General features: G+C 42.4%; 2 protein-coding genes across 33 annotated transcripts in view; one reads left to right on the top strand and one right to left on the bottom strand.

Annotated features, from left to right (window-relative positions):
• UNC5C (unc-5 netrin receptor C) overlaps positions 1-24775 on the top strand; it is a 457616-nt gene that overhangs the window by 287770 nt on the left and 145071 nt on the right. The window contains exon 3 of the mRNA XM_084855645.1: positions 6501-6644. Coding sequence (XP_084711771.1) covers positions 6501-6644 — 144 coding nt within the window. The remainder of the gene's footprint in view (positions 1-6500; positions 6645-24775) is intronic.
• Positions 1-24775, bottom strand: part of LOC146343729 (uncharacterized) — a 226568-nt gene that overhangs the window by 136475 nt on the left and 65318 nt on the right. For 7 of the 32 annotated variants that reach the window (XR_014792006.1, XR_014792008.1, XR_014792001.1 and 4 more), the window contains 2 exons: positions 23922-24023; positions 21890-23827 (listed from right to left, as the gene is read on the bottom strand). The exons of 22 other annotated variants lie outside the window; for them this stretch is intronic. Coding sequence is in view for 1 of the 10 variants with exons in the window: in XM_084855647.1 (XP_084711773.1) it covers positions 23956-24023 (68 nt within the window). In the remaining 9 variants the exon portion in view is untranslated. Of the gene's footprint in view, positions 1-8833; positions 8886-21886; positions 23828-23921; positions 24024-24775 lie in introns of those variants that run through there. 3 more of the 32 variants (XR_014791993.1, XR_014792004.1, XR_014791982.1) reach the window with 2 other exon arrangements.

The following is a 24775-nucleotide window of genomic DNA, read 5'->3' as shown; positions in this document are numbered from 1 at the left end:
TTCAGTAGATGACAACCTTGTTCATGGGAATAAGATTAAGATTCTCTTGTCAAGGCAGCGTATCGGTCTTCCTTCTGAAAACTAACTAAGCTTAAACCATCTTAGCTTCAGCCAGGCCATCTTCAAGCCAGTTGTGAAAAGACATCAGGCTGGTGGGATCTACTTTGTTTTTTCCTAAAACCTTGAGGTTCATCAACTAGAGCCAGACACAAAATAGTTTTGTGGAGGCAGGTGGAGATATGCTAAGAATTAGGGAACAGGGTGCCTCTGAGCACATACTCAGCCCAGGGATTTATGATCAGTACCAGAACCAAGCTCACAAGTCCTTTCACACAAAAATTCACTCCTGGTTTTCCCCCAAGTGTTCTTTTTCAGCAACCTACTTTATGGGGAGAAAGCTTTTTAGTTACTGTTGTTAATAAATTGGAAGTCAGAAACCTTTGCCAATCTGTTGCAAATCACTAGTGGTGTAGTGGAACCAGGACTTGGAAGTAGCACCAGCACTTTTTCATTAGCAGGGGCACTGATGTCATCTGCCACCCTCCTCGGAATTCCCTGTGAGCCTAGCTGTGGTCCTCACAGTAGCTGGCCAAAAGTGAATTTTCCCAGCAACAACATATTGTTTCTTGTAATGTACAGTATTTGGGATTGGCTTAATCTTCAATGGGCAATTAAGACCCATTAGCTTTGCAAAAGACCTGCCTAGCAGATGAAAACTCCTAGAACTGGTTTGTTGTTGTGGATCAACATGGCTACCTGCAATGTTGGACTCCCTGGGAGTGTTGTTGTTATGTGGGTTATTGTGTTGTCTGAACCCAACTGCGATAATAAACCATGGTTTGTTAACCATGAACAACCCACAGTTCACAACCCAACAACAAACTATGGGTTCTCGTCATGGGTTGTTTATGGTTAATAACCATGGTTTGTCAGCACAACTGAATTCAGGCAACACAATAACCCATGTTTCAAGAACAACCCACAGTTGAATGACAACCCAGACTCAACTCGTACTTAACCTTTAAGTGTGGATTATCATGTTATGTGAACCTAATCACTGAGCCAGATCGTTGATCCATCGAGATCAGTATTTCAACACGGATTCACAAGCTGCTCTCCAGGGTTTCAGACAAGAGTCTTTCCCAGCCCTATATGAAGGCTAGGGCTGAGAGCCTTTGGCATGTACTTAGCCTCGGCCTTTTGCTAAGGCAGGAAAGTTCTGTTTTCTGTTTTCTACATTTAAAATGTAGAGATTTACTGTATGAGATCAGTGAGTGAGTTCCTCTGTCCCAGGACGTTGTGGCTTTATTGCTGCTCACCATGGAAAACAGCAGAAGCAGTGCCACAAATGAGGGCACAAGGCATTTCATTACCACTCTTTAATTACTGGGTTTTTATCCAGTGTGTTTGCAGCACTTATTGAACATTCTGGGTCTTTGCAAACTCATGCAATTATTCCCCTACAATTAAGTTTGTTATGACATAACTTTAAATGGAAAGCACATGCTTCTGAGCCTTGGTGTTTGAATTTATGCAAATATATTAATGTATGCAAATTTGCAATTTCCTGGATTTTTCTCAGAGGTTACTGGCAGTTATTCAGTTGTGGATTTTGTGTGTATAACTGGATGAGTGATGCCAATTCTCATCTGCCAGAAACTAGATGAAACAATTAACTCATTGTTTTACTTCTTTTTTTCATCTTAGTGATCTCCTGGTGTGCAAGGACTGCTCAGTTTCATAACCCCTTCCTAACAGACCCATTTAATTGTTTATGCTATAGTCACTCAGCAGGTACAACTAGTGAGCTGGCCAAAGGTATCAGTGTTCCCAAGAAATAGACATATGCTTGGAAACGTGGGGGAGGACAGTAGGAAACTACCTTCCCTGGTACTCCCTAAATGTCAACTGTGGTTTTATCATAAAGCGGAGGTGTACCTTGGCAACTGATCCAATCAACTAGATTTAGTCCTGATTTCAGCCTGTCAACCAGTTTTCTAATGAGGAAACACAGAATTTATAAACTGGATCTAATTGTCAAATGCAAACAACTAAACTGTTGGGGAAATAATATGAAGGCTATTTCATGTAGGGCCAGGGCCTACGTGAACACTTCAGACATCCTCCTTCAACCTAAACTTTCTTATGCTTGTGGTTCTCTCGATCCACAGAGGTCATAAGCCTAGTCAGAATGGAGATTTATTCCAAAAAGGGGACATGGAGAGGCAGTGGGACAGCCAGGAAAAGACTGTTGGGCATAGGTCCAGGAACCCAGGGTGTGGAAGGATCCCAAATGATCCCCTGAACTGGCAGTGACAGCTACTTCCCTCTCCCCACCCCTCCTCCTTGCCTGTCCCAGCTCCACTAGCAAAAACAAGTGCTGTGGCAGCCAGCTGGGCAAGCCAGAAGGCCCCATGGCACGCCATTTTAAGAGTAAACTTTTTTAAAGGTATGTTTTGAGTAGTAGCAATTTGAACCAATCAGATACAGCCTTTGAGGGACACAGCCAGTGAGGGCACAAGAGTGACATAAAGTTCACCCTTCACTGCTCCTGTGCCCTCATTGGCCATGTTCCCCCCAAAGGCAGTGTCTGATTGGTTCAGATCATTACTCATAACTTAAGTAAAAGAAAATCTTTTCTTTTAAAATAGTGTACCAGGGAGGAGAAGGAGCTGTGGCTGCCACCACTGCCACTACTTTTTTTTAAAAAAAGGAGGAAAGGAGGGCTGTGTGGCAATGGAAGAAGTGGCAGCAGGGCTGTTGGTGATGCCCCCACCCCCAGGAAAGCAGCATGCCCAGGGTCCCCTCAAAGCGAGCTGCATCCCTAGGAGAGAGCATGCTCTGCTCCTGGTCTTTTAACTGTAGTTAAGAGTATATCTGAAGTGATCCTTAGTCCCCACTACTATTGAGAATAAAACTGCCAATGTCATACTGCCCCTATACAAATCTATGGTGCAACCACAGCTGGAATACCGTGTCCAGTTCTGGTCACCACACCTAAAAAAAGATATTGTAGAGCTGGAAAAGGTGCAGAAAAGGGCAACTAAAATGATCAAGGGGCCGAAGCATCTCCCCTATGAGAGAAGGTCACAACAGCTCGGATTGTTTAGCTTGGAAAAAAGGAGGGTAAGGGGAGACATGATAGAGGTGTACACAATTATGCATGGTGTGGAGGAAGTGGATAGGGAGACATTTTTCTCCCTCTCTCATAAGTCTAGTATGTGGGGTCATCCTATGAAGCTGATTGCTGGTAGATTCAGGACAGATGAAAGGAAGTATTTCTTCACACAGCACATAGTTAAACTGTGGCATTTGCTACCACAGGAAGTAGTGATGGCTACCAGTTGGGATGGCTTTAAAAGGCGGTTAGACAAATTCCTGGAGGAAAAATCTGTCAATGGCTACTAGTCTTGATGGCTATGTGTATTTGGTATCCAGTACCAGAGGCAGTGAACCTATGTACACCAGTTGCTGGGGAACATGGGTAGGAGGGTACTGTTGTACTCATGCCCTGCTTGTGGGTCCCTAGTCGACCGCTGGTTGGCCACTGTGTGAACAGAATGCTGGACTAGATGGACCCTTTGTCTGATCCAGCATGGCTCTTCTTATGCTCTTATGTTCTTATGTTCTTACTAAGGCATGAATGCACTTTTGTTTGCTTCTACATCAAGTAATAGTAAACATTCAGATACTGCACAAGTATTCTCTTCCTAAAGTTAGCATTTATGTGAGACATTTATACAGCAGCACCAGATGATCACAAAGAAAAATTATAGGCATTCCGTATGGTCTACAATATCACATCATATACCCACATAATAAATTCTTTGCCATCACAAAAGCTTTAACAAATATAATTTCTTCCAACACACCTAGGAAGTGTTGTCCTATTAGGGATTTCAACTGTATTAGCAAAGGCTGATAAGATTTGGTTTAGCTGATTTGATGCAAGACTGAAAAAATAGCCCTTTTCCAGTTGTTGAAGCTGCACAGCTACCTTAGTCATCTGACCTGACAAGAAGTTTATTTTAGTTCCTAAACTAATATTTCTGAAGCAAAATACTGCTGTAAGGGTAGCGAACACATCATGATTATAAGCCAAGCCTATGATCTAAGCCAGGAGTGGGCAACTTGTGGCCCTCCAAGATGTTTTGGCATGCAACACCCATCATCCCTTACCATTGACTATGCTGGCTAAGGCTGATGGGAGTTGTAGGTGAAAAAATCTGAAAAGCTACAAGTTGCCTATGTGTGATCTAAGCAGAGAGTACTGAAACTATTGTCATTCATCTCACTGAATTGAAGCATAACTGTGTCAGCTTTCAAAGGCTACATTTCCAAAGCTAGTTCTGTGAAAACAGGTAAAAAGCTATAACCTGGGAAAAAATGCAGTTCAAAATAAACCAGATTCCAAAATACCCAGCACAATAAGCTGATCTCCCCACACCATAAATAGGAGGGATAGTATCCCTGGGACCCCTTCTTGGAATCAAAATAGCTCTTCAAAGGAAAGAAAGGCATAGATATTTGTTTTTGCAGCTTTTTCAAATATGTATGCGTTTTTTCTGTGTTCAGTCCTTTGAACCTCGACAGCTATACTTGGAGTATTTTAATTTCAAGGTGAAATGCTATTATGTGTTTTGCCCAAAGTAGTTCATAATTCGATGGGCAAAATGTCAAGGATAATGGTTCTGGTTTTGGTTTTAAATATCATACCACAGAACCCATTGCAGAAATAGTATATCTCATCAAGGCTTCCCATCCTACCAGATATTACTGTTGTGTTTATATGCTTCATTTCCTCTGTTGTTATAATGTTGAGGTTTTTGGTTGTTCTTTTAATTGGATTGGCATGCATTTATTAAAAAAAAAAAAGTGGCAGTATACAACTGTATAAAATGATAATTAATTACTGATGTCCTCAGTGGAACCTTTGTGATAATGGAGGCAAAAGTAAAGGGCCTTCTTGGTTTCACTTCCAGGACACAAATATGCAATTAGGGACATTTGTTATCAACTTGACCTTGCAATGCATGAAGCAGGAAGACTACAAATAGCTGTGTAGAGAGAGCTCCAGTTTTTTCTCAGTAGAAAAACTCTGGGCTGGGCTGCTGCAATCTCACTAGAAGTGTGAACAGGGCTATATAACCATTCAATTAGATGAAGGTCAACCTGTGTATTGAGATCCAGGTATTTTTATTTTCATTTCCTAGCAATCTTATATAGAAAAGGAAACTTGGTTTGTGGAATAGTATTTAGTAGTGCTGAGTTTTAGAAATGGCATTTTTATAATTAATGTGAGCCCCCACACAACACCTGTATTGACCCCTTGTTAAAAGGAACATGGGAGCTGTGAAAGAATAGAAATGTCCTCCATTTTTGTATTTAGCTTGATTTTAGGATATTTGGGGGTTAAGTGTGTGTTTGTGTGTGCTAGTCAGTTTCAGCCAAAAGGTTAAGGGTTGTATCCAGTGTTAGTCTAAATGAAGTTCCCTTCATTTCAGTAAGTTACTCAGAGTAGGCCTAACATTGGATGAACCCCAATAGTTTAGAGATCAAAAGTTTAGATAGAATGTAAAGGTCAGGAAGTTGTGCTCAGAGGAGCAGGAGATAATAAATTCAATAAGAAGGTCAGTGGAAGAGATAAAGTTTCAGCTAAGGAATCAGAAACTTAGTTTTCAGAAATGAACAAGGAACTACCCTCCAGACTGGTTAGCATTGGGAAGAGAAAAAATAATTTTAGAAGATATAAGCCAAAGGCAGATAGAAACAGAGAAGCAAGAGAGGGGATGATGGACAGAAAAGGAAGGATAGGAGGCCAGAATCCTAAAGGAAATAAAGAGTCAGAGCTGCTAGAACTGGGGAATTGATTGAGAGGGCTGACAGACTGGATATGGGACCTGGATAAAATAGGGACACAGTCTAGCTTTATCCCTGGTTGTTTTATTACCCCAATGCTTATGGGGGGGGGCACACATGTGCATTCATTCAGGTTTTAGAACTTTTTCCCTATTGATATTTTTCTTCAGTAAAGCAGGTCTGACTGTTAGAGCAATACAGCAAGGGAACCAGTTACCTAAGGAGGTGGTGGGCTCTCCCACACTGGAGGCCTTCAAGATAAAGCTGGACAGCTGTCTGTCAGGGATGCTCTGACTTAGATTCCTGCATTGAGCAGGGGGTTGGACTTCATGGTCTCATATGCCCCTTCCAACCCCACTATTCTATGATTCTATGAGGTCCAAGGGACCTCAGCAGGTGCACTTTCTCTGCTTATTTGGAATGTCTGAAGCAGCTCTGAGTCTGAAAGCTAATCAGTTCTTATGACTCAAAACTTGAAAGAAGTACATATGTTTCAAAGGCAAACTCAATATGTACCCTTCTCATGTAACCTTTGCCCTGACTGCATCAATGAGTTACATGTCTATTGCTGTTACAATTCAAACAGTATCTTTTCTCTAACTTCTAATATACACATGGGGGTATCTATTCTGTTTTGATAGGACTGATTGTTCGAGAAGTAAGCATTGAGATTTCACGTCAGCAAGTTGAAGAACTCTTTGGACCTGAAGATTACTGGTGTCAGTGTGTTGCCTGGAGCTCAGCAGGCACTACCAAGAGCAGGAAGGCCTATGTTCGTATTGCATGTAAGTATTTCCTTTCTTGTATCTGCATGACTCTATCTTGTTTGGATGGTGGAACTCTGCATCACACTACCTAAGTCAAAAAGTATGATCATTGTTTTTTTCTGGAAGCTATGAGCTGGAATCTGACTCAGAAATACTACACTACAGTATCAGTACTTTCCTTTGAGCCAGGGCTTACATTTGTGTGAGATGCTTAATCAAGTCTTGTGTCACAAATGATGATATTATGGAAACATTACAGGGATATTACTTCAGCATTGTAGAGATACGTACTGGTAACTATTAAGCCATTGTCTCATGCTTAGGTTGTTCTTAAACTTTTGACTTCCTGAAGATGAGAATGAATGAAGGAAGATGGATTGTTCCATACTTTTTTTTACTTATACCTTTTATTTAAAGCATTTTACCCTGTTCACCAGCTCATAAGGCTTCCTCCGTCTTGTGCATTTCTTCAGAAGCTGTCCAGTATTATCAAAGAAAGAAAGAAATGAACTATCAGGACTTTTGCTATAGAATCCAACAATTTATGGATTCTGAAGTGCTAGAAGCCATTGTTCTACTACTTTTATAAGAGGGATATTGCTGTTGCAGCAGTATTTATTATAATTATAATGCCATCAAACATAGAAGGTAATTCAAATAATGATGATGATGATGGTTATGATGGATGTCCTTGCCAACAAGAAGCTTAGAATATAATGTTTTTATTGTCTGGGAAGGATAACAAGGGCAAGTGCAGTTACATGTACTTAGACTTCATTTCAGTTGGGGATGAAGATTTGGGGGACAAACCCAAAGCCATCACAGAAAAGGTGGATTTTGAAGAGTAATCTGAACAAAAATCCCCACTGGTCAATATTAGTCATTTAAATGTCAACATAATTATTTGCCAAATATAGGATGTGTACTGCCTCAGGCCCTGAGTTCTGTCAATGCTTTGTGATGTAGCTTGGATTGCAAGGTTCTGCAATGGGTCAGCTCTTTAGCAGGGGTCAGGTTAGGTCATGTTACTCAGGGAAGCAAGATAAGAAGAGATCAGCACCATGGCAAACTCTGAGTGGGGCTGGAGGTCCAACAGGATTGTCTGTATGTTGCTCCAGCAAGGAGCAGATCAAGACTGAGCCTTAAGCAGGAGGTTGACCACATTTAGACTGATTGGCTATGCCTCTACACTGACTGAGGCTTTGTCTCTTAAAGGGGTTTGGCCTGTTTTAGCAGCTTGAAGCTGCAATGATGTAGGAGTGGCAGTGGCATGAGAGTGACCTCAGGAAACCTCCTCTGATAACAGAGGATCCAAACCCTGGGATCTTTCTGGGGAACTAGGTCTTGGGAGGTGGAACCTCATGATGCCTATCTGTGATTGAATCCTTTTCCAGAACTGTTGACTCTAGGTCCCCTCTGAGTCCTAGAGGACAAGGGGTCAAGATCCTCTGAGGATGAGGGTTTGGGGTTCTGGTCTATGACAGGGTGCTATATAGTGATCCAAATGTCACTACAGCCAATATTACTTTTCAAATACTAATTCACCTGTTAGTATTTATTTACTTTGCTGAATGCACCTTACAAAAAACCATGGAACTTGTCTGATTTTTAAAGTCCATTGTGAATATCTTTTTCGGCATTGCAGATGAAATTAAAATTACACAAATCAAAACCAAGTATTTATTTCCCTTGATAGATACTTGAACTTAAGAGTTGCACCATGCGGATCTGTTATTCTGTCAGATCTGAAGTGCACTGCAAGTAATGGCCTTTAATCCAAAGAAATTATCTGCAGTCAAACAAACAGTTATTTTATCCAAATAAATCTTCTGACAGGATGAATGCAGTCCCATGGTGGTAGATTAGATCTGTGTAACCATTTCATTGCATTGCTTTTACTAGTCGGAATAGAGAATGAGTGTGGCCTATTTTGCCTTAATCAGAGAAGAAAATAAGATTGCAAAAAAACCCCATCTTTACTCTATTGACACTCATATTAATATTAAATTCTTTCTTCTCCTGTCACATCTATACTTCTCCCTTTCCCCTGACACAACTCAAGATGAAAAGTTCCTAGAAACACAGATATCCAGCTTATTATACAAATATTTAATTTTCATTAATTTTCAAAGAGGAGACTGTGTTTCTAATGCAGTATTTGCACTGGAGATTCTCATTCCACTGTCAAGTGGATGAAATGAGTTTACCTTGACTTACAGTGGAAGCCAGCCACATCACTCAGAGTCAGGTTTTCTTTGCCTTTGGGAAAACGAAACAAACAGCTTTTGGTGAATGCTCACAAGAAGCTGGCTATCTGTCTGGCATTTAGCCTGACATTTTAGTGAAAGAGAATTTCTCTTCTAGTAAAATGAATGAATTCCTCAGAAAAACCTTTTATTGGGATGTACAATTTTTCCATGAAGTACTGTAGAAGCTATTCGAAAAATTCATAAAAAGAGACCTTAAAACACAGAGAGGCTTTTAAATTGAAATTAGGGCTGGTTCCAGTGTCCATCTATTACATTCTGACAATAATCTCTGATTCTATTGACTCATATTTAGACTATTTTTCATTTGTGGTGGTAGTTTTTTGTTAGCATGGATGGCAGGAATGATTGCTGGGGAGGGGACAGTTTGAGTAATTTCTAGGGCTGCACAAATTGAGAGTTGGGCCCATAATGGAGCATTCAGGATTTGTGAAGGGGCTTGAGTTGAAGAATCCAGACCAAGCTCTGTACTGTTGTGAATTTTTTAACAATTATATCTGTAGCTTTAATTGTTATAAATTGAAGGTAGTAGTTCTTACCGATAAAGCCCTAAATAGTTTAGAGCCAAGTTATCTGAAAGGCCTCCTCCTCCCATATGAACCTGCTTGTAGCTTATGATCTTCTTCAGAGGACTTTCTGTCTGTCCCACCACTGAGAAATGCTAGGTTGGTGGGAATACAGGCTAGGGCCTCTTCTGTGCCAGCACCCCAATTGTGAAACTTTCTCCCTAGTATGTCAAACTAGCTCCATCTTTGTTTCTGTGGTTGGTTGTAACATTTGTGTTCTGCACGGCCTTTGAATGATTTAAATGTAATTGACTTCATTCTTTATTTTTAAAGATGGTTAAAGATGGTTATCTCCCATTTTTAATTTGTTTATATGATATTGTTTTGAAATTTTTAAATTGTATGTTGCCAAGACAACTCATAATTTTATAAATTAAAAAAAAAAACATTTTAAGGGGGATAGATATGGAATGAGTATATATCCTTTCAGGAATTATAATTCATAGATGGATGGATGGATGGATGGATGGACGGACGGACGGACAGACAGACAGATAGATCAACAGACAGAAGATATATTGCTACATTATCCTGATGGTATGCTGTGTTGAGCAGAGGAAGCAAAGGATATGGCTCAGCATTAAGCTTCTACACTGGTGCAAAGAAGATAGCTCATTCTTTCAGTACAGGGAGATGGACCCCATTGCAAAGCCCCTACAAATTCAGCAGTGTGATGTACACATACCTTTTTATTATGATCAGTGGCTACTAGTCATGATGGCTAAATATTACCTCCAGTACATCAATACCCTTCAGCAAGGAGATCGTTACCTTGTCATGGTGCTGGAGCTTGAGCACCTCAATGATGCCATGAGCTAAACCGTGAAGGGACACCCAAGACGGGAAGGTCATGGCAGAGAGGTCAGACTAAATACAATCCCTGGGGAAGGTAACGGCAACCCACCCCAGTATTCTTGCCGTGATAACTAAATGGATCAGTACAACCAGAGGCATGTCGGTAAACCATCGGAAGATGGGACTCCCAGGTCAGAAGATGGTCAAAATGCTACTGGGGAGGAACAGAGGATAAGTTCAATTAGCCCCAGATGTGATGACGCAGCTAGCTCAAAGCCGAAAGGATGGCTAGTGGCCAACAGTGCTGGTGGTGAATGACGAATCCGATGTTCTAAAGATCAACACACCATAGGAACCTGGAATGTAAGATCTATGAGCCAGGGCAAATTGGATGTGGTTATTGGGGAGATGTCAAGATTAAATATAGACATTTTGGGTGTCAGTGAACTGAAATGGACTGGAATGGGCCACTTCATATCAGCTGACCACCAGATCTACTACTGTGGACAAGAGGACCACAGAAAAAATGGAGTAGCCTTCATAATGAATAATAAAGTGGCTAAAGCAGTGCTTGGTACAATCCAAAAAACAATAGAATGATCTCAGTTCGAATTCAGGGTAAGCCATTTAACATCACAGTGATCCAAATATACGCCCCAACCACAGATGCTGAAGAAGCAGAAGTAGATCAGTTCTATGAGGATCTGCAGCACCTACTGGATAATACGCCAAAAAGATATGTTATTTTCATTACAGGAGACTGGAATGCTAAGGTGGGTAGTCAGATGACACCTGGAATTACAGGCAAGCATGGTCTGGGAGAACAAAATGAAGCGGGTCATAGGCTGATAGAATTTTGCCAAGACAACTCACTGTGCATAACAAACACTCTCTTTCAACAACCTAAAAGACAACTTTACACACGGACTTCACCAGACAGTCGACACCGAAATCAGATTGACTACATCCTTTGTAGCCAAAGGTGGCGGACATCTATACAGTCAGTAAAAACAAGACCTGGAGGTGACTGTAGTCCAGATCACAAACTTCTTATTGCCCAATGTAGAATCAGACTAAAGAGAATAGGGAAGACCCACAGATCAGTTAGATATGAGCTCACTAATATTCCTGATGAATATGCAGTGGAGGTGAAGAATAGATTTAAGGGACTAGATTTACTAGATAGGGTCCCGGAAGAACTATGGACAGAAGTTCACGACATTGTTCAGGAGGCAGCAACAAAAAACATCCCAAAGAAAAAGAAAACCAAGAAGGCAAGATTTCTGTCTGCTGAGACGCTGGAAGTAGCCCGAGAAAGAAGGAAAGCAAAAAGCAACAGTGATCGGGGGAGATATGCCCAATTAAATGCAAAATTCCAGAGGTTAGCCAGAAGAGATAAGGAATTATTTTTAAACAAGCAATGCACGGAAGTGGAAGAAGATAACAGAATAGGAAGGACAAGAGACCTCTTCCAGAAAATTAGAAACATCGGAGGTAAATTCCAGGTGAAAATGGGTATGATGAAAAACAAAGATGGCAAGGACCTAACAGAAGCAGAAGAGAGCAAGAAAAGGTGGCAAGAATATACGGAAGATCTGTATAGGAAGGATAATAATATTGGGGATAGATTTGACGGTGTGGTCAGTGAGCTAGAGCCAGACATCCTGAAGAGTGAGGTTGAATGGGCCTTAAGAAGCATTGCTAATAACAAGGCAGCAGGAGACGACGGTATCCCAGCTGAACTGTTTAAAACTTGCAAGATGATGCTGTCAAGGTGATGCATGCCATATGTCAGCAAATTTGGAAAACACAAGAATGGCCACAAGATTGGAAAAAATCAACTTATATCCCCATACCAAAAAAGGGAAACACTAAAGAATGTTCAAACTATCAAACAGTGGCACTTGTTTCACATTCCAGTAAGGTAATGCTCAAGATCTTGCAAGGTAGACTCCAGCAATTCATGGAATGAGAATTGCCAGATGTACAAGCTGGGTTTAGAAAAGGCAGAGGAACTAGAGACCAAATTGCCAATATCCGCTGGATAATGGAGAAAGCCAGGGAGTTTCAGAAAAACATCTATTTCTGTTCTATTGACTGTTCTAAAGCCTTTGACTGTGTGAATCATAACAAATTGTGGCAAGTTCTTGGTGGTATGGGGATACCAAGTCATCTTACCTGCCTCCTGAGGAATCTGTATAATGACCAAGTAGCAACGGTAAGAACAGACCACGGAACAACGGACTGGTTCAAGATTGGGAAAGGAGTACGGCAGGGTTGTATACTCTCACCCAACCTGTACGCAGAACACATCATGCGACGTACTGGGCTTGATGAATCCAAGGCTGGAGTTAAAATCGCTGGAAGAAACATTAACAGTCTCAGATATGCAGATGATACCACTTTGATGGCTGAAACAAGGAGGAGCTGAGGAACCTCATGATGAAAGTGAAAGAAGATTGCAGTTAAACCTAAAAAACCCCAAGATTATGGCAACCAGCTTGATTGATAACTGGCAAATAGAGGGAGAAAACATGGAGGCAGTGACAGACTTTGTCTTTCTAGGCGCAAAGATTACTGCAGACGCTGACTGCAGCCAGGAAATCAGAAGACGTTTACTTCTTGGGAGGGGAGCAATGACAAATCTTGACAAAATAGTTAAGAGCAGAGACATCACACTGACAACAAAGGTCCGCATAGTTAAAGCAATGGTATTCCCCGTAGTAACCTATGGCTGGGAGAGCTGGACCATAAAGAAGGCTGAGCGAAGGAAGATAGATGCTTTTGAACTGTGGTGCTGGAGGAAAATTCTGAGAGTGCCTTGGACTGCAAGAAGATCAAATCAGTCCATACTCCAGGAAATAAAGCCAGACTGCCCACTTGAGGGAATGATATTAAAGGCAAAACTGAAGTACTTTGGCCACATCATGAGAAGACAGGATACCCTGGAGAAGATGCTGATGCTAGGGAAAGTGGAAGGCAAAAGGAAGAGGGGCTGACCAAGGGCAACATGGATGGATGATATTCTGGAGGTGACAGACTCGACCTTGGGGGAGTTGGGGATGGCGACGGGTGACAGGAAGCTCTGGCGTGGGCTGGTCCACGAAGAGTTGGAAGCGACTGAACGAATAAACAACAACAACATCAATACCAGTTTCTGGGAAACATGACCACGAAGGTGCTATTGCACTCATGCCTTGCTTGTGGACTTCCCATATGCAGCAAGTTGGCCACTGTGAAAACGGAAGGCTGGACTGGATTGGAATTTGGTCTGATCTGATACAGCACATTTCTTCTTATGTTGATCTGGGGATAATTAGAAAGGGAAGATCATGCCTTGTTTTCTAGTACCCACTTTAACAGCCCTGAGCTCCTAGCCCTGGCTAATTCTTGAATCAGCAAGGCAGTTACACTAGTTAGCTTAAGCTTTCTTAAGCTAGTTGCGAAAGAGAAAAGTAAAGACAGCACTTCTTCACAGTGCATAATTAACCTATGGAATTTGCTGCTAACAGGATTTGGAGATGGCTGCTGGCTGTGATGGCTTTAAAAGAGATGAGACAAATTAATGGAAGATGGGTCTGTCAGTGGCTATTGGACATGTTAGCTTGATGTATCCTCCAGGGTCAGAGAGAAGATACATCTCTGAATATGGCTTTTTGCAGAGAAAGCAGCACAGGAGAGCTATTGCCACCATGCCCTACTTGTGGGCTTCCCAGAAACATCTGGATAGCTTCAGCTATTGGGCAGTATAGAAATGTAATATATAAATTGTCAAAAACAGAATGTTGACTAGATCTATCTTTGGTCTGATCCAGCAGGGCTTTTCTAATGTTCCTAGGAGTTTTCATAAAACAGAGGATCTGCACACTTTATCTTTTATGAATCAGCTTATTGACCAATACAGCAATCCTACGCTTGTCTACTCCAATTGAATTGAATCCGGTGAGGCTTACTCCCAGGTTAGTGTGTATAGGATTGAAGCCTGAAGGATTTTGCACAGTCTACAAGAGCAAATACTTAAATGGCAACTGAGCTTTCACATCTTTCAGAAAACAGTAACATAAGTATTTAACAAGTAGATCTGAGACCTGGCATTTTATTGGGATTATGCTTCTGGGAACAAACAAGCCTTTAGCAATCTTTGGAGATCTTCCTGACAGATAAATGCTGAACTTTGACTATCCATTCCAAGTGCTAGCAATGAGTTCAAGAGAGCCTGAGAAATGTTTCAGAAGTTATTTTAGATGACAAAAATAAACCACATTAAAGGTGCAATCCTATCCATGTATAGACAGAAAAAAAGTCTTACAACTCCCAGCATTCCCCAGCCAGCATGCTGAGAGAATGCTGAGAGTTGTAGGACTTTTTTCTGTCGAAACATGCATAAGATAGCACCCTAAATTGTGAAGTAGATTTTGGTGCTTTGCCAAGGAACCCATGACAGATTGCCGCCATGTTATATTTAGACCTTTAATTGAAGTTATCGTGGTCTAATGTAATAGGGCAGTGTTGTTAAGTCTATGTGCGTGTAATTACTTTTCTTGCAATGAGATATATAGATGGCAGCTCCCCCTCTCCAAGCTGAATTTCTTTGAATGTTTCTCATAAGTATGATTTATTGTTTCCATCTATCCAGGCATGCAGTGGTTCACTTTCTCATTAGTTAATTGCAGCTGACAGCAGCACACCACGGCATCACGTTGCCTGGTCAGCAGGCAGTTGTAAGTGATGTGGGAACATCATCGTGAACCTTTCCTAGTAAATTTCTGTAGTCCAAGGTTTATAATTCATTTTTTAAAAAAACTAAACTTAATGTGTAAAATTGTAATTCAGATTGAAGTGAGGGATCTTTCAAGCTACCCTTTAAAGGGAGAAAGGGTGAAGAAACTATGAAATGCAAAACTGATGGCACCATGATAGCTTCAGCTAGACTATGCCCTGCTAATTGAGAAGCACTTTTGAGTTTTTGATATTAAAAAGTATGTTTCAGGCTTCTTCTTTTTTCAGGTGAATAACTGCACTTAGTTATTTTGGGTAATTACTCAGTGCCAAATCTTCCAGCGTATGTTGTCAGAATAATTATTGCTGTATGATCAAACCCTTGGCCTGAAATGAAATGTAGAAGAAGTTAGGTTACTAAATATTTTTGCTTGCATTTTACTGCAATTGTACATAATTGTGCACCTTTGAACCAATACACAAACTGTAAGTCAGTTGCTTGCGAAATTCGCACTTCTTTGAATTTTGTGATAGACTTCTCCAATTAAAAAATATGTGGATTAGGGAGAAATGCATATACAATGCATACATCAGTGAAAATGTATCACTGGCGGAGCGCTAGGGGCAGGCCATGCCAGGTAAGGGGAACAAGGGAGAGATGTGTAATATCTGTCCCCTGCTCCGGGCCTGTCCAGAGCCAAAGGATGGCTGGGGGAGGCGTGACCCCATCTTCTGGCCTTCGTTTGCTGCTCTGCAATGCCAGGTCTGTTACCCAGAAAACCTCCCTCATCCATGACATGATTCTGGATGAGGGTGCAGACCTGGCATGTATTACGGAGACCTGGCTGGCCAAGGCTGCTGCTCCAACCCTTGCAGCCATGTGTCCAGCTGGATTTTCGTATGCACAGCAGCCGAGGGCTGGGGAAAGGGAAGGGGGAGTGGCTGTTATCTACCGAGAGTCCTTGGTCTTCACCAGGCCCCCTCTCCGGGAGACCAAGGTTGCTGAGTGCATGTACTGGAGGTTGGGCCCGAAGGGCAGTCTGGGGATTCTGCTCATGTACCGTCCACCCCGCTGCACGACTGACTCCCTGGCTGAGGTGCTGGAGGTGGTCTCTGATGTGCGTGTACAATCCCCTAACTTATTGGTGTTGGGGGACTTCAACGTACATTCGGAGGCCATCCTCACAGGAGCACCTCGGGACTTCATGGAGACCATGGCCTCCTGGGAGCTGCACCATATTCTAACTGGGCCCACCCATGTAGCCGGTCATGCACTAGACCTTGTGTTTGTTTCTGGAGAAGCGGGGAGTGATCTGGAAGTCGGGGGTATATCCACTACCCCCTTGTCATGGTCAGATCACTATCTGGTGACGTTGGACTTCTCAGTTCCACAACCCCTCCGCAGGGGTGGAGGACCCATTAAAATGGTCTGCCCCAGGCATCTTATGGATCCAAATGGATTCCTGAATGCGCTTGGGGATTCTCTGGGGCACGCCAACGGCCAGTCGGTCGAGACCCTGGTGGGTGGCTGGAATGCCGCAATCACTGGGGCATTAGATCAGGTGGCTCCGAAACGCCCTCTCCCCCTGAACAGGGCTCGGACTGCACCATGGTTCAATCTGCGGTTAGGAGCTCTGAAACAGGAGGTGAGACGGCTAGAGCGCCGGTGGCGGAAGTCTCGCTCCAAAGACGATCAGACACGGGCTAGAGCTGTATCTTCAGGCTATCACGTGGCAGTGAAGGCAGCAAAAAAGGAATATTTTGCTGCCTCCATTGCGTCTGCAGAGTGCTGTCCCAGGAGGCTGTTCCAAGTGGTCCGGAGCCTGGTCGGTCCTGTGGCTCCAGAACCACTGGAGCATTCTAAGGCCTCCTGTGAGGCCTTGGCAAGGCACTTTGCAGATAAAATTGATCAGATTAGGTGTGTTACTCTGCATGCTGTGGATACAGTTAGTGAGCAAGAGGCGGCCTGTGGCAAACCGGTTTTGTGGGATCGGTTCCAGCTTCTTCCTCCTGATGAAGTGGACAAGGTGCTTTCATCTGTAAGGCCGACCACCTGCTTACTTGATCCTTGCCCATCGTGGCTCATTATGGGCTGCAGAGAGAGACTGAGTGAGGGGATCAGGGCGGTGGTGAACGCCTCCCTTGAGGAGGGAGTGATGCCATCAGCCCTCAAGGAGGCAGTGATAAGACCGCTCTTAAAGAAGCCCTCCTTGGATCCTCAAGTTCTGAACAACTTTTGCCCAGTCTCAAATCTGCCATTTTGGGGCAAGGTGATTGAGTGGGTGGTGGCGGTGCAGTTGAAGGCACACTTGGAAGAAACTGATTATCTAGACCCATTTCAGTCGGGCTTCAGGCTTGGGCATGGGACAGAAATGGCCTTGGTCGCCTTGGTAGATGATATGAGGAGGGCTCTGGATAGGGGTGAATGCTCCTTCCTTGTTCTCCTCGACCTCTCAGTGGCTTTTGATACCGTTGACCACGGTATCCTCCTGGACCGCCTGGAGGGGTTGGGCATTGGAGACACCGTATTGCGGTGGTTCCGTTCCTTCCTCTCCGGCAGGTACCAGAGGGTAGCACTGGGAGAGGAGGTTTCGGACCCGTGGCCACTCACTTGTGGGGTGCCACAGGGTTCCATCCTCTCCCCGATGCTATTTAATATCTATGTGAAGCCGCTGGGGGCTATCATCAGGAGGTTTGGGGTGCAGTGTCATCAATATGCGGATGACACGCAGCTCTACCTCTCATTCAAATCTTCACCAATGTTGGCCGTAGAATCCCTGTCCAAATGTCTGGAGACAGTGAGTGGCTGGATGGGGAGGAATAGGCTAAAGCTGAACCCTGACAAGACTGAGGTACTTTTGGTGGGAGGCAAGAGGAGGCTAGGGGATGTTGACCTGGTGTTGAATGGGGTACGGCTACCCTTGAAAGACCAGGTCCGCAGCCTGGGGGTCATTTTGGAGTCCATGGAGGCTCAGGTGTCAGCTGTGAGCTGGACAGCGCTGTATCAACTCCATCTGATACGGCGGCTGTGCCCCTTCCTTCCCGACCATCTGTTCCCATCAGTAGTACATGCCCTGGTCTCCTCTCGTTTAGACTACTGTAATGCGCTCTACGTGGGGTTACCCTTGAAGACGGTTCGGAAGCTGCAGCTGGTACAGAACGCGGCGGCTCGCCTGATTAAAGGCAGCCGCCAGCGAGATCACATCACTCCAGTGCTGAAGGAGTTGCACTGGTTACCAGTTGTTTTCCGGGCCAAATTCAAGGTGTTGGTTTTGACCTTTAAAACCCTATATGGTTCCGGCCCAGCCTATCTTAAGGAGCGCCTCCAGCAGCACCAGACAGGCCGCTTAACAAGATCAGCCTCGGATGGCCTTCTCTCTGTCCCATCAGCCAGGACAGCTAGACTGGTGGGGACGAGGGAGAGGGCCTTTTCTGTAGTGGCCCCCACTCTGTGGAACTCCCTCCCTAGGGAACTCCGTCATGCCCCCTCTTTAATGAGTTTTCGTCGTGCATTAAAAACGTGGCTGTTCAGGCAGGCATTTGGGGTGGGTTAGGGTATTTTAGAAAATGTTTTTATTGTAGAATTTTATTGTTTTATTGTATGTTGTACATCGCCCAGAGTGGCTGGGTGACCAGCTAGATGGGCGATTAATAAATAAAATAATAAATAAATAAAAAAAATAACTTTATATTAGAAAAATTGCTTGCAAAAATGTGTGCATTGGGCAAAATTACATACAAATAGTCTAATGAATTTCCATACATACTTGTTTTAAAAAATCTCAAACTTTGGGACAAAGAGAGTGGAAAAATAAGAAATGGAAAGACTTAAAAAAAATAATTTTCTTACTGTGTGGTTTTTGGTTTTAATTTTTGTGAACTGCCCAGAGAGCTTCAGCTACTGGGCTGTGTGTGTGTGTGTGTGTGTGTGTGTGTGTATAATATATTTGACAGATTTGTTCATCCCTAATTACAATATGCAGATCTGACCACACAAGTCACTCTCATAACTTAAATTACAACAAGGGCAGACTATGCTGCAGTTGCAGATAATGTAAATTACAGAGTGCACTTTGTATCTACTATTATTGAGCTACATCCAAATGAGGGTAGGAACCTGGTTCACACAGTGCATAATTTTATAGGAATCTGCCTAAAACGAAGCAGTGGAAACTGGTGGCTCCAATGCCAGTGGGGTGGTGAATCTGCTGTGTGTTTCAATCAGCACCAATTTAGAATTCTGACTGGTTCTGTCTGAAACTCAGAGCAGATTCACCACCCCACTGACATCAGAGCCACCAGCCTCCATTGATACCAAGACAGACCATTAGTCCAATCAGCTCAGTGTTGTTTACACTACACTGACTGGCAGCAGCTCTCCAGGTTACCAGGCAGGAAGCTTTCGCAGCCCTCCCTGGAGTTGCTGGAGATTGAACCTGGGACATTTTTCATCCAGATCGTGTGCTCTACCACTGAGCTACAGCACTTCCCTACCATGATCCATCCTTTTCATGGTTTGGCGACTTGGCTTTTTCACTGGCCACATAGTCCTCTTCACATGGATCAGAACCATGTAAGTTGGAATTCTTCTCAATCTTCACTTCATGGTGGCAACAGGCAAGAAGAGAAGTTCACTAAGCCACATGTGCTGCAGCTGCTGCTTGCAGGACAACACAAGTTTGCTAAGAACCCAGGAGTATCCCAGAGAATGGTCTGAAGGAACAAGCTGAAGCAAAGCAGGTCTGGCACTATAGCCTGCCTAGATGGTAGACCATCTGGGAAACATATGGAAGCTGCTCTGAGGTCTGCATGGAATGAGGCAAATAATGAGGCAATAGCATGTTAAAAAGAGAAAAGTCAAGAGTACCTTGGTATATTCATGTATGTCTTATCATAGGGTCAAAGATTCTCTGGGCTGTGGCATAAATGTCATGAGCCACAGAAATACAGATAATATTTTGAGGAGCAGAAAAAGGAAAGCAGCATACAAATAATGGGAGGGGGGGTTGCACAAGTTCCCCTGTAAGGAAGAAAGTCTTTGTCTTATGCTTGTTAAGACCACTCACATGACCTGCAGTCTATTTGCTCCAGAGTAACCCTACCAAAAAATAAGTGGAACTTCTTGTATGCCAACTGTAGACTGCAGTCAATATACTGTGGCAGAAGAAAGATGTGGGAGAAAAAGCACAATCCCCTTGTTCTTAATCTCACGACTAGATATTTTTCATTTTTAATAAGTACATTAAAATGAAGACTATTATATTTGGTGGGAGGAGAGAGAAGCGTAAAGTGCTCAGCTTGCAGTAGTTACTTGCCTTAATGGCCATTTCCGGCGATTTCCATACAAATCGCACTGTGCCACCATGACATAATTAGTGCTTTGCAGCTCAGGCAGAGGAAAGATCCACTTTTCTTTTCATTCTGACCAGAGTTACTGTTTACTGAGGTTCTGTAATTATTGTAACCTCTGGAGGGGTCTTTCTGAAAGTCCATTTAAAAAAATTCTTTTAAAAAATGCCTTCAACATCCCTGTTCTCGAAGCATATAATAAAATTAAGAAAAATGTAATCTGAAAGCATGAAGAACATGCATCCCTGGAAAGCAGTTTGTATTTATTTTAATAATTGCAGGTTTAGGTATATGTCTGATGGTATATAACAATGTGGTCAGTAAGAGAGTAGAATTTATCTTTTTTAAAAGATCAGTGGGGAAAAATACTGAGGGCCTCGAGTATTCTCCAGGGTACTACTATCCATACATTTGGAACAAAGAAAGCTATTTTGGAGGAGAGGGTTAAAACGCCATTATATGTTGCTGGCAGTTTGACAGCAGCAAAATCAACCTTGAATTCTCTGTCCTTTGAGAAAATGTGTCACTAGGTGCTGTAGAGATAACTCAGGCTAATATCTCCTGTTTACCATTGGAGCAAGGTGGGAAGTCTGTGTCCTGCAGGCCAGATGTGGCCCTTGATCTATTTCATGTAGAGTGGCAGATGGAGGGAGGGTGATGGGGTGGCACAGAGACAACAATGTATATAATCCTGCAATGCTGCAGACTCTGTCCAATTTTGGCTGTGGCGCCATCCGGCATGAGTTCTGGCTCCGCTCACCATGAGGTGAGGCCTCCAATTGGCTTTCCCCATGGTTCAACAGTCCTTCATAGGAAAAAAAGTTCCCCACTTTTTAGATGATCTTGCTTCTGCTTCCTGCTACAAATGTACTATGATTTACATCGGGGGTAGGAAATGTGTGGCCCTCCAGATTTTGTTAGACTGCAACTCCCATGTGCTCTAGCCAGCATAGCCCGTGGTGAGGGGTGATGGAAGTTGCAGTCCAAGAACATTTGGAGGTGGCACGTTCCCCATCCTTGATTTAGGTGCTGTGGCCTAATATTAAAAGGAATCAGCTGGCTGCAGTTCCATTCATCTAAATACCATTGTCTGTTAAGCCCTTGGCAACACCCCCCCTCCAGTCCCCGTGACCTCCTGTAACAAAGCCAAAAAATATGTAAGTGAAAGTATGCATATTCTTTCCCTGCTTACCCTGAGTCTGTTTCTTTCCCCTTCCTCTGTTGTCTCCCTGTGTCGAATTTTAGTCTACAGTGAATGTTGCTTTAAATAAAATAAAATAAAATAAAATAAAGGAGAGTAAGAATGGCCTTCATAGAAGTGTACAATAAAATGCATTAATTAATGCTTGGACAGGGCTAAAATCTTCGCCTCAAGGTAAAGCCAGGGCTAAAATGTAATGGTCAGTAGAATAGCTACTCCCACAGATGCAGATTATCCATAGTCATGTAGCATGTGGATCCAGTGGCCCCTGCTCAAGCTAACATTTGCAGGGCGCGGGGGAGGATGCAGTTGTACCATGTGTGAAACTTCCAGGTATATGGGGCAGCAAAAAAGAACAGGAAGAATCACAGTTACTGAATAGCTTTACTGGGCTGCTGAAAACATAAGTAGCAACAGCAACATTACACAGTTGTCTGATATTTGTATATTGCATAGTCATAAATAAGAATGTATTTATTACTCAGATTTATATACTGCTTTCTTCAGAGTTGTCAAAGCAGTGAACATAAAATGTAATGCCATCAAAACAGCACTAAAATGCATTTATGTGCCGGCATTTAAGCACAAGCACTTAATTGCTGGGGACAAAAGGTCCTTGGCTTTTGTGGTTCAGTGCCCAGCCCTCTCCCCATCATACTAGCCCATGACACCTTCCTTACTGAATTAAACAGCTCCTGCTTTACAGTTCCTCATGCATTCCTTCCATCTTGGCTTGCTCTTGTTCAAGACCTTATTTCCCTCACACCCACCCCTGCCCCATACAAACAAAAAGATTGTACAAGAACTCATAAGTGAACCGTATGGGTTCTGAAAATGAGCCGTATGATTTTAGAAGTCTGTCAAATAATTAGCCATTTTGGAATATCTGGAAAATAAATAAATATATATTTGTGCAGCATCTTGAAATCAAATCAAGGGTAACTCAATAAATGCCTTTTAAAGGAAGAAAGCAATATCACTTAATGATTTGTTCTTACTGGACTTAATTTAAAAGCATCTTTTCAAGCAGAATTATCTAAAAAAACTCCCTTTTCCAGAATTTTGTTTTAATAAAAGGAAGTTTAAGGAGTAGCTCATATTCATACATCATATACTCTACAGATAAGATGAATGTGGCAATGAAAAGTCAGGAGGTTTTTCTTATTGATTAGCCCTTTTCTATAGGGCTAATGAAAATGGCATTTATACCACACACACACACAAAAGCACTTAAAAGCCAAAAACATAATTACATGCTCATTATTGACACTCAGCGTTCTGTTGACCTTTTTCTTCTGGAGTCCAGTGCTCATACATTATTTTTCTGAAGTTCATTTTCACACCCTTGTCTTGATAACCCTGACAGTGTTGTGAAGAGAAAGCTTGATGGGCACAAAAAGATTTATATTGTTATCTTGCAGCATTTTAAAGGAATAAGGCACAAAGTCAATGAGATAAAATTATTGTGATGGATAAAATCCATTATATCTCCTGAACTCTCAACTTTCTGAAGTTATAAGAAAAGGCCAATAACATACGTGTGTGTGTGTGTGTGTGTGTATGTGTGTATAAACACACACACTAATCCTGTGATGGTGTAATAAAGGGATCCCTCAGCCACCAGCCACTGCTGGTTGCAGTGTAAACAGGCTAAGAGCTTCTGGAAACAAGTGTAAGAAGGAATCAATGATATCCTTAAAGGAAATTATCTTTTGATCCCAAGGTCTTTTTACTAAAATGAGGGTTAAGGGTGAGGATAAAGAAAGACTTTTTTTTTTTCATGATTGTAGCAATGAGAATAGAATATGCAAAGCATTGGAAATCAAATTAGACACTGACACTTAGAGCTAAAGCACACCTTACTTTAAAGATGTAGCTAGTAGTTGCATACTTTTCCTTTTCTACTCTAGGGTAAGCTCAGGGGGACTGATCTGGATCATGATCCTAGTGTCTGTTTATGTGTATGGGGGGGGGCTTTAATCCTTCCTCCCCAGCTGTGGTCCCACTCTGGATCATGGGGCGCACGCCCACCATTTATATTGCCAAAATCAAATGGATCACTATTTGGAACTCTATATTTCAGTTGCACTTTACTGCTGAATATCAAATGCTGGTATTTAGTCAAACATTTAGTCAGGTGGGCAAGTTGTGCAGGGAAATGTCTGCTGCTGAGGCTCCAGTCACGCCCACCATCTTCATTTCCCCAGAAGTACATCCTTCTGTTTGCCCTTTCTTTTCTTTTTTGTGGTTGCCTCCAGTTGTGGTGTAAGCTGTGCAATGATGTCTAGTATAGGAAGTGTTGAGCTAAAAAACAAAACACAGTTCTGGAATATTTGTCTTCAAATTAGGGCTGTCACTGTAAGATCTATATGTGTTCATTGCAATAGCGTACTTATACCTTTCCCTAAGCTGGATACTAGCAACTTAATGTTTCAACTAGGGATGGGTGAATCAGTCTGTTTCCAGTCTGTGTCACTTTCCTTCCTGTTCCCAAATTTATCTGCAAAACAAAATTAATCACACAAAAAATTACATTTAAATGTGCATTTTTGAATGTATTTTCTCTCAGGCTACACATTTCCAAACATATTCTTTCAAAATAAGTATTTCTAAATTAAGTTTATTATTTGTTTGTTTGTTTGTTTGTTTATTACATTTCTACACCCTCCAATAACCGAAGCTCTCTGGGTGGTTCACAACAATTAAAAACATAAAATACAGCACGCTAAAAGTTTATATCAAATTATGCATTTTAGACACAATTTTATACATTTTTGAGCCAACAGTTCTGTCATAATGTTCCAAGAAATGCAAAATTTGATAGATAGCTACATTCTGATCTTCACATTATTCCGGGAGGTGCAGACCCGGTCAGTTTGTATCCAAATCCTCAAAAGATCAATCCCTCAAGGTTCTGTGGTTTCACTCGTTTCTACTTTTTGTGATGGCTGGGAGATCTGAGACAGTGGTAAAAGATGGACTGCGGGGTGGGGGAATACTCAAAATCTATCCATTCAAAGTCAGGAATGCCCCTCCCCCAGTTGAAGTTAGTTCTTTATTTAGTCTTCTATTAGAATGAAGAGGCAAAATAATTTGACAGGTAGTGGCAGCAATTACCAGAATATCTTTTCTCTGTTTCTAAACTCTGTTCTGAGCAAGGATTTGTGGTAAGCCTATGGAACTGGGGAAGTAGTCACAGGTGATAGGTACCAGACAGATGAGTCCTGTTTTCTCATGAAAGCTTTGCTGAGT

This window comes from Heloderma suspectum, chromosome 5 (genome assembly GCF_057233095.1).
Source record: "Heloderma suspectum isolate Gila_16-S chromosome 5, 16-S_ref, whole genome shotgun sequence".
Taxonomy (NCBI): domain Eukaryota; kingdom Metazoa; phylum Chordata; class Lepidosauria; order Squamata; family Helodermatidae; genus Heloderma; species Heloderma suspectum.
Note: the sequence above shows the minus strand (reverse complement) of the source record. Positions and strands in the feature narration are given on the sequence as shown.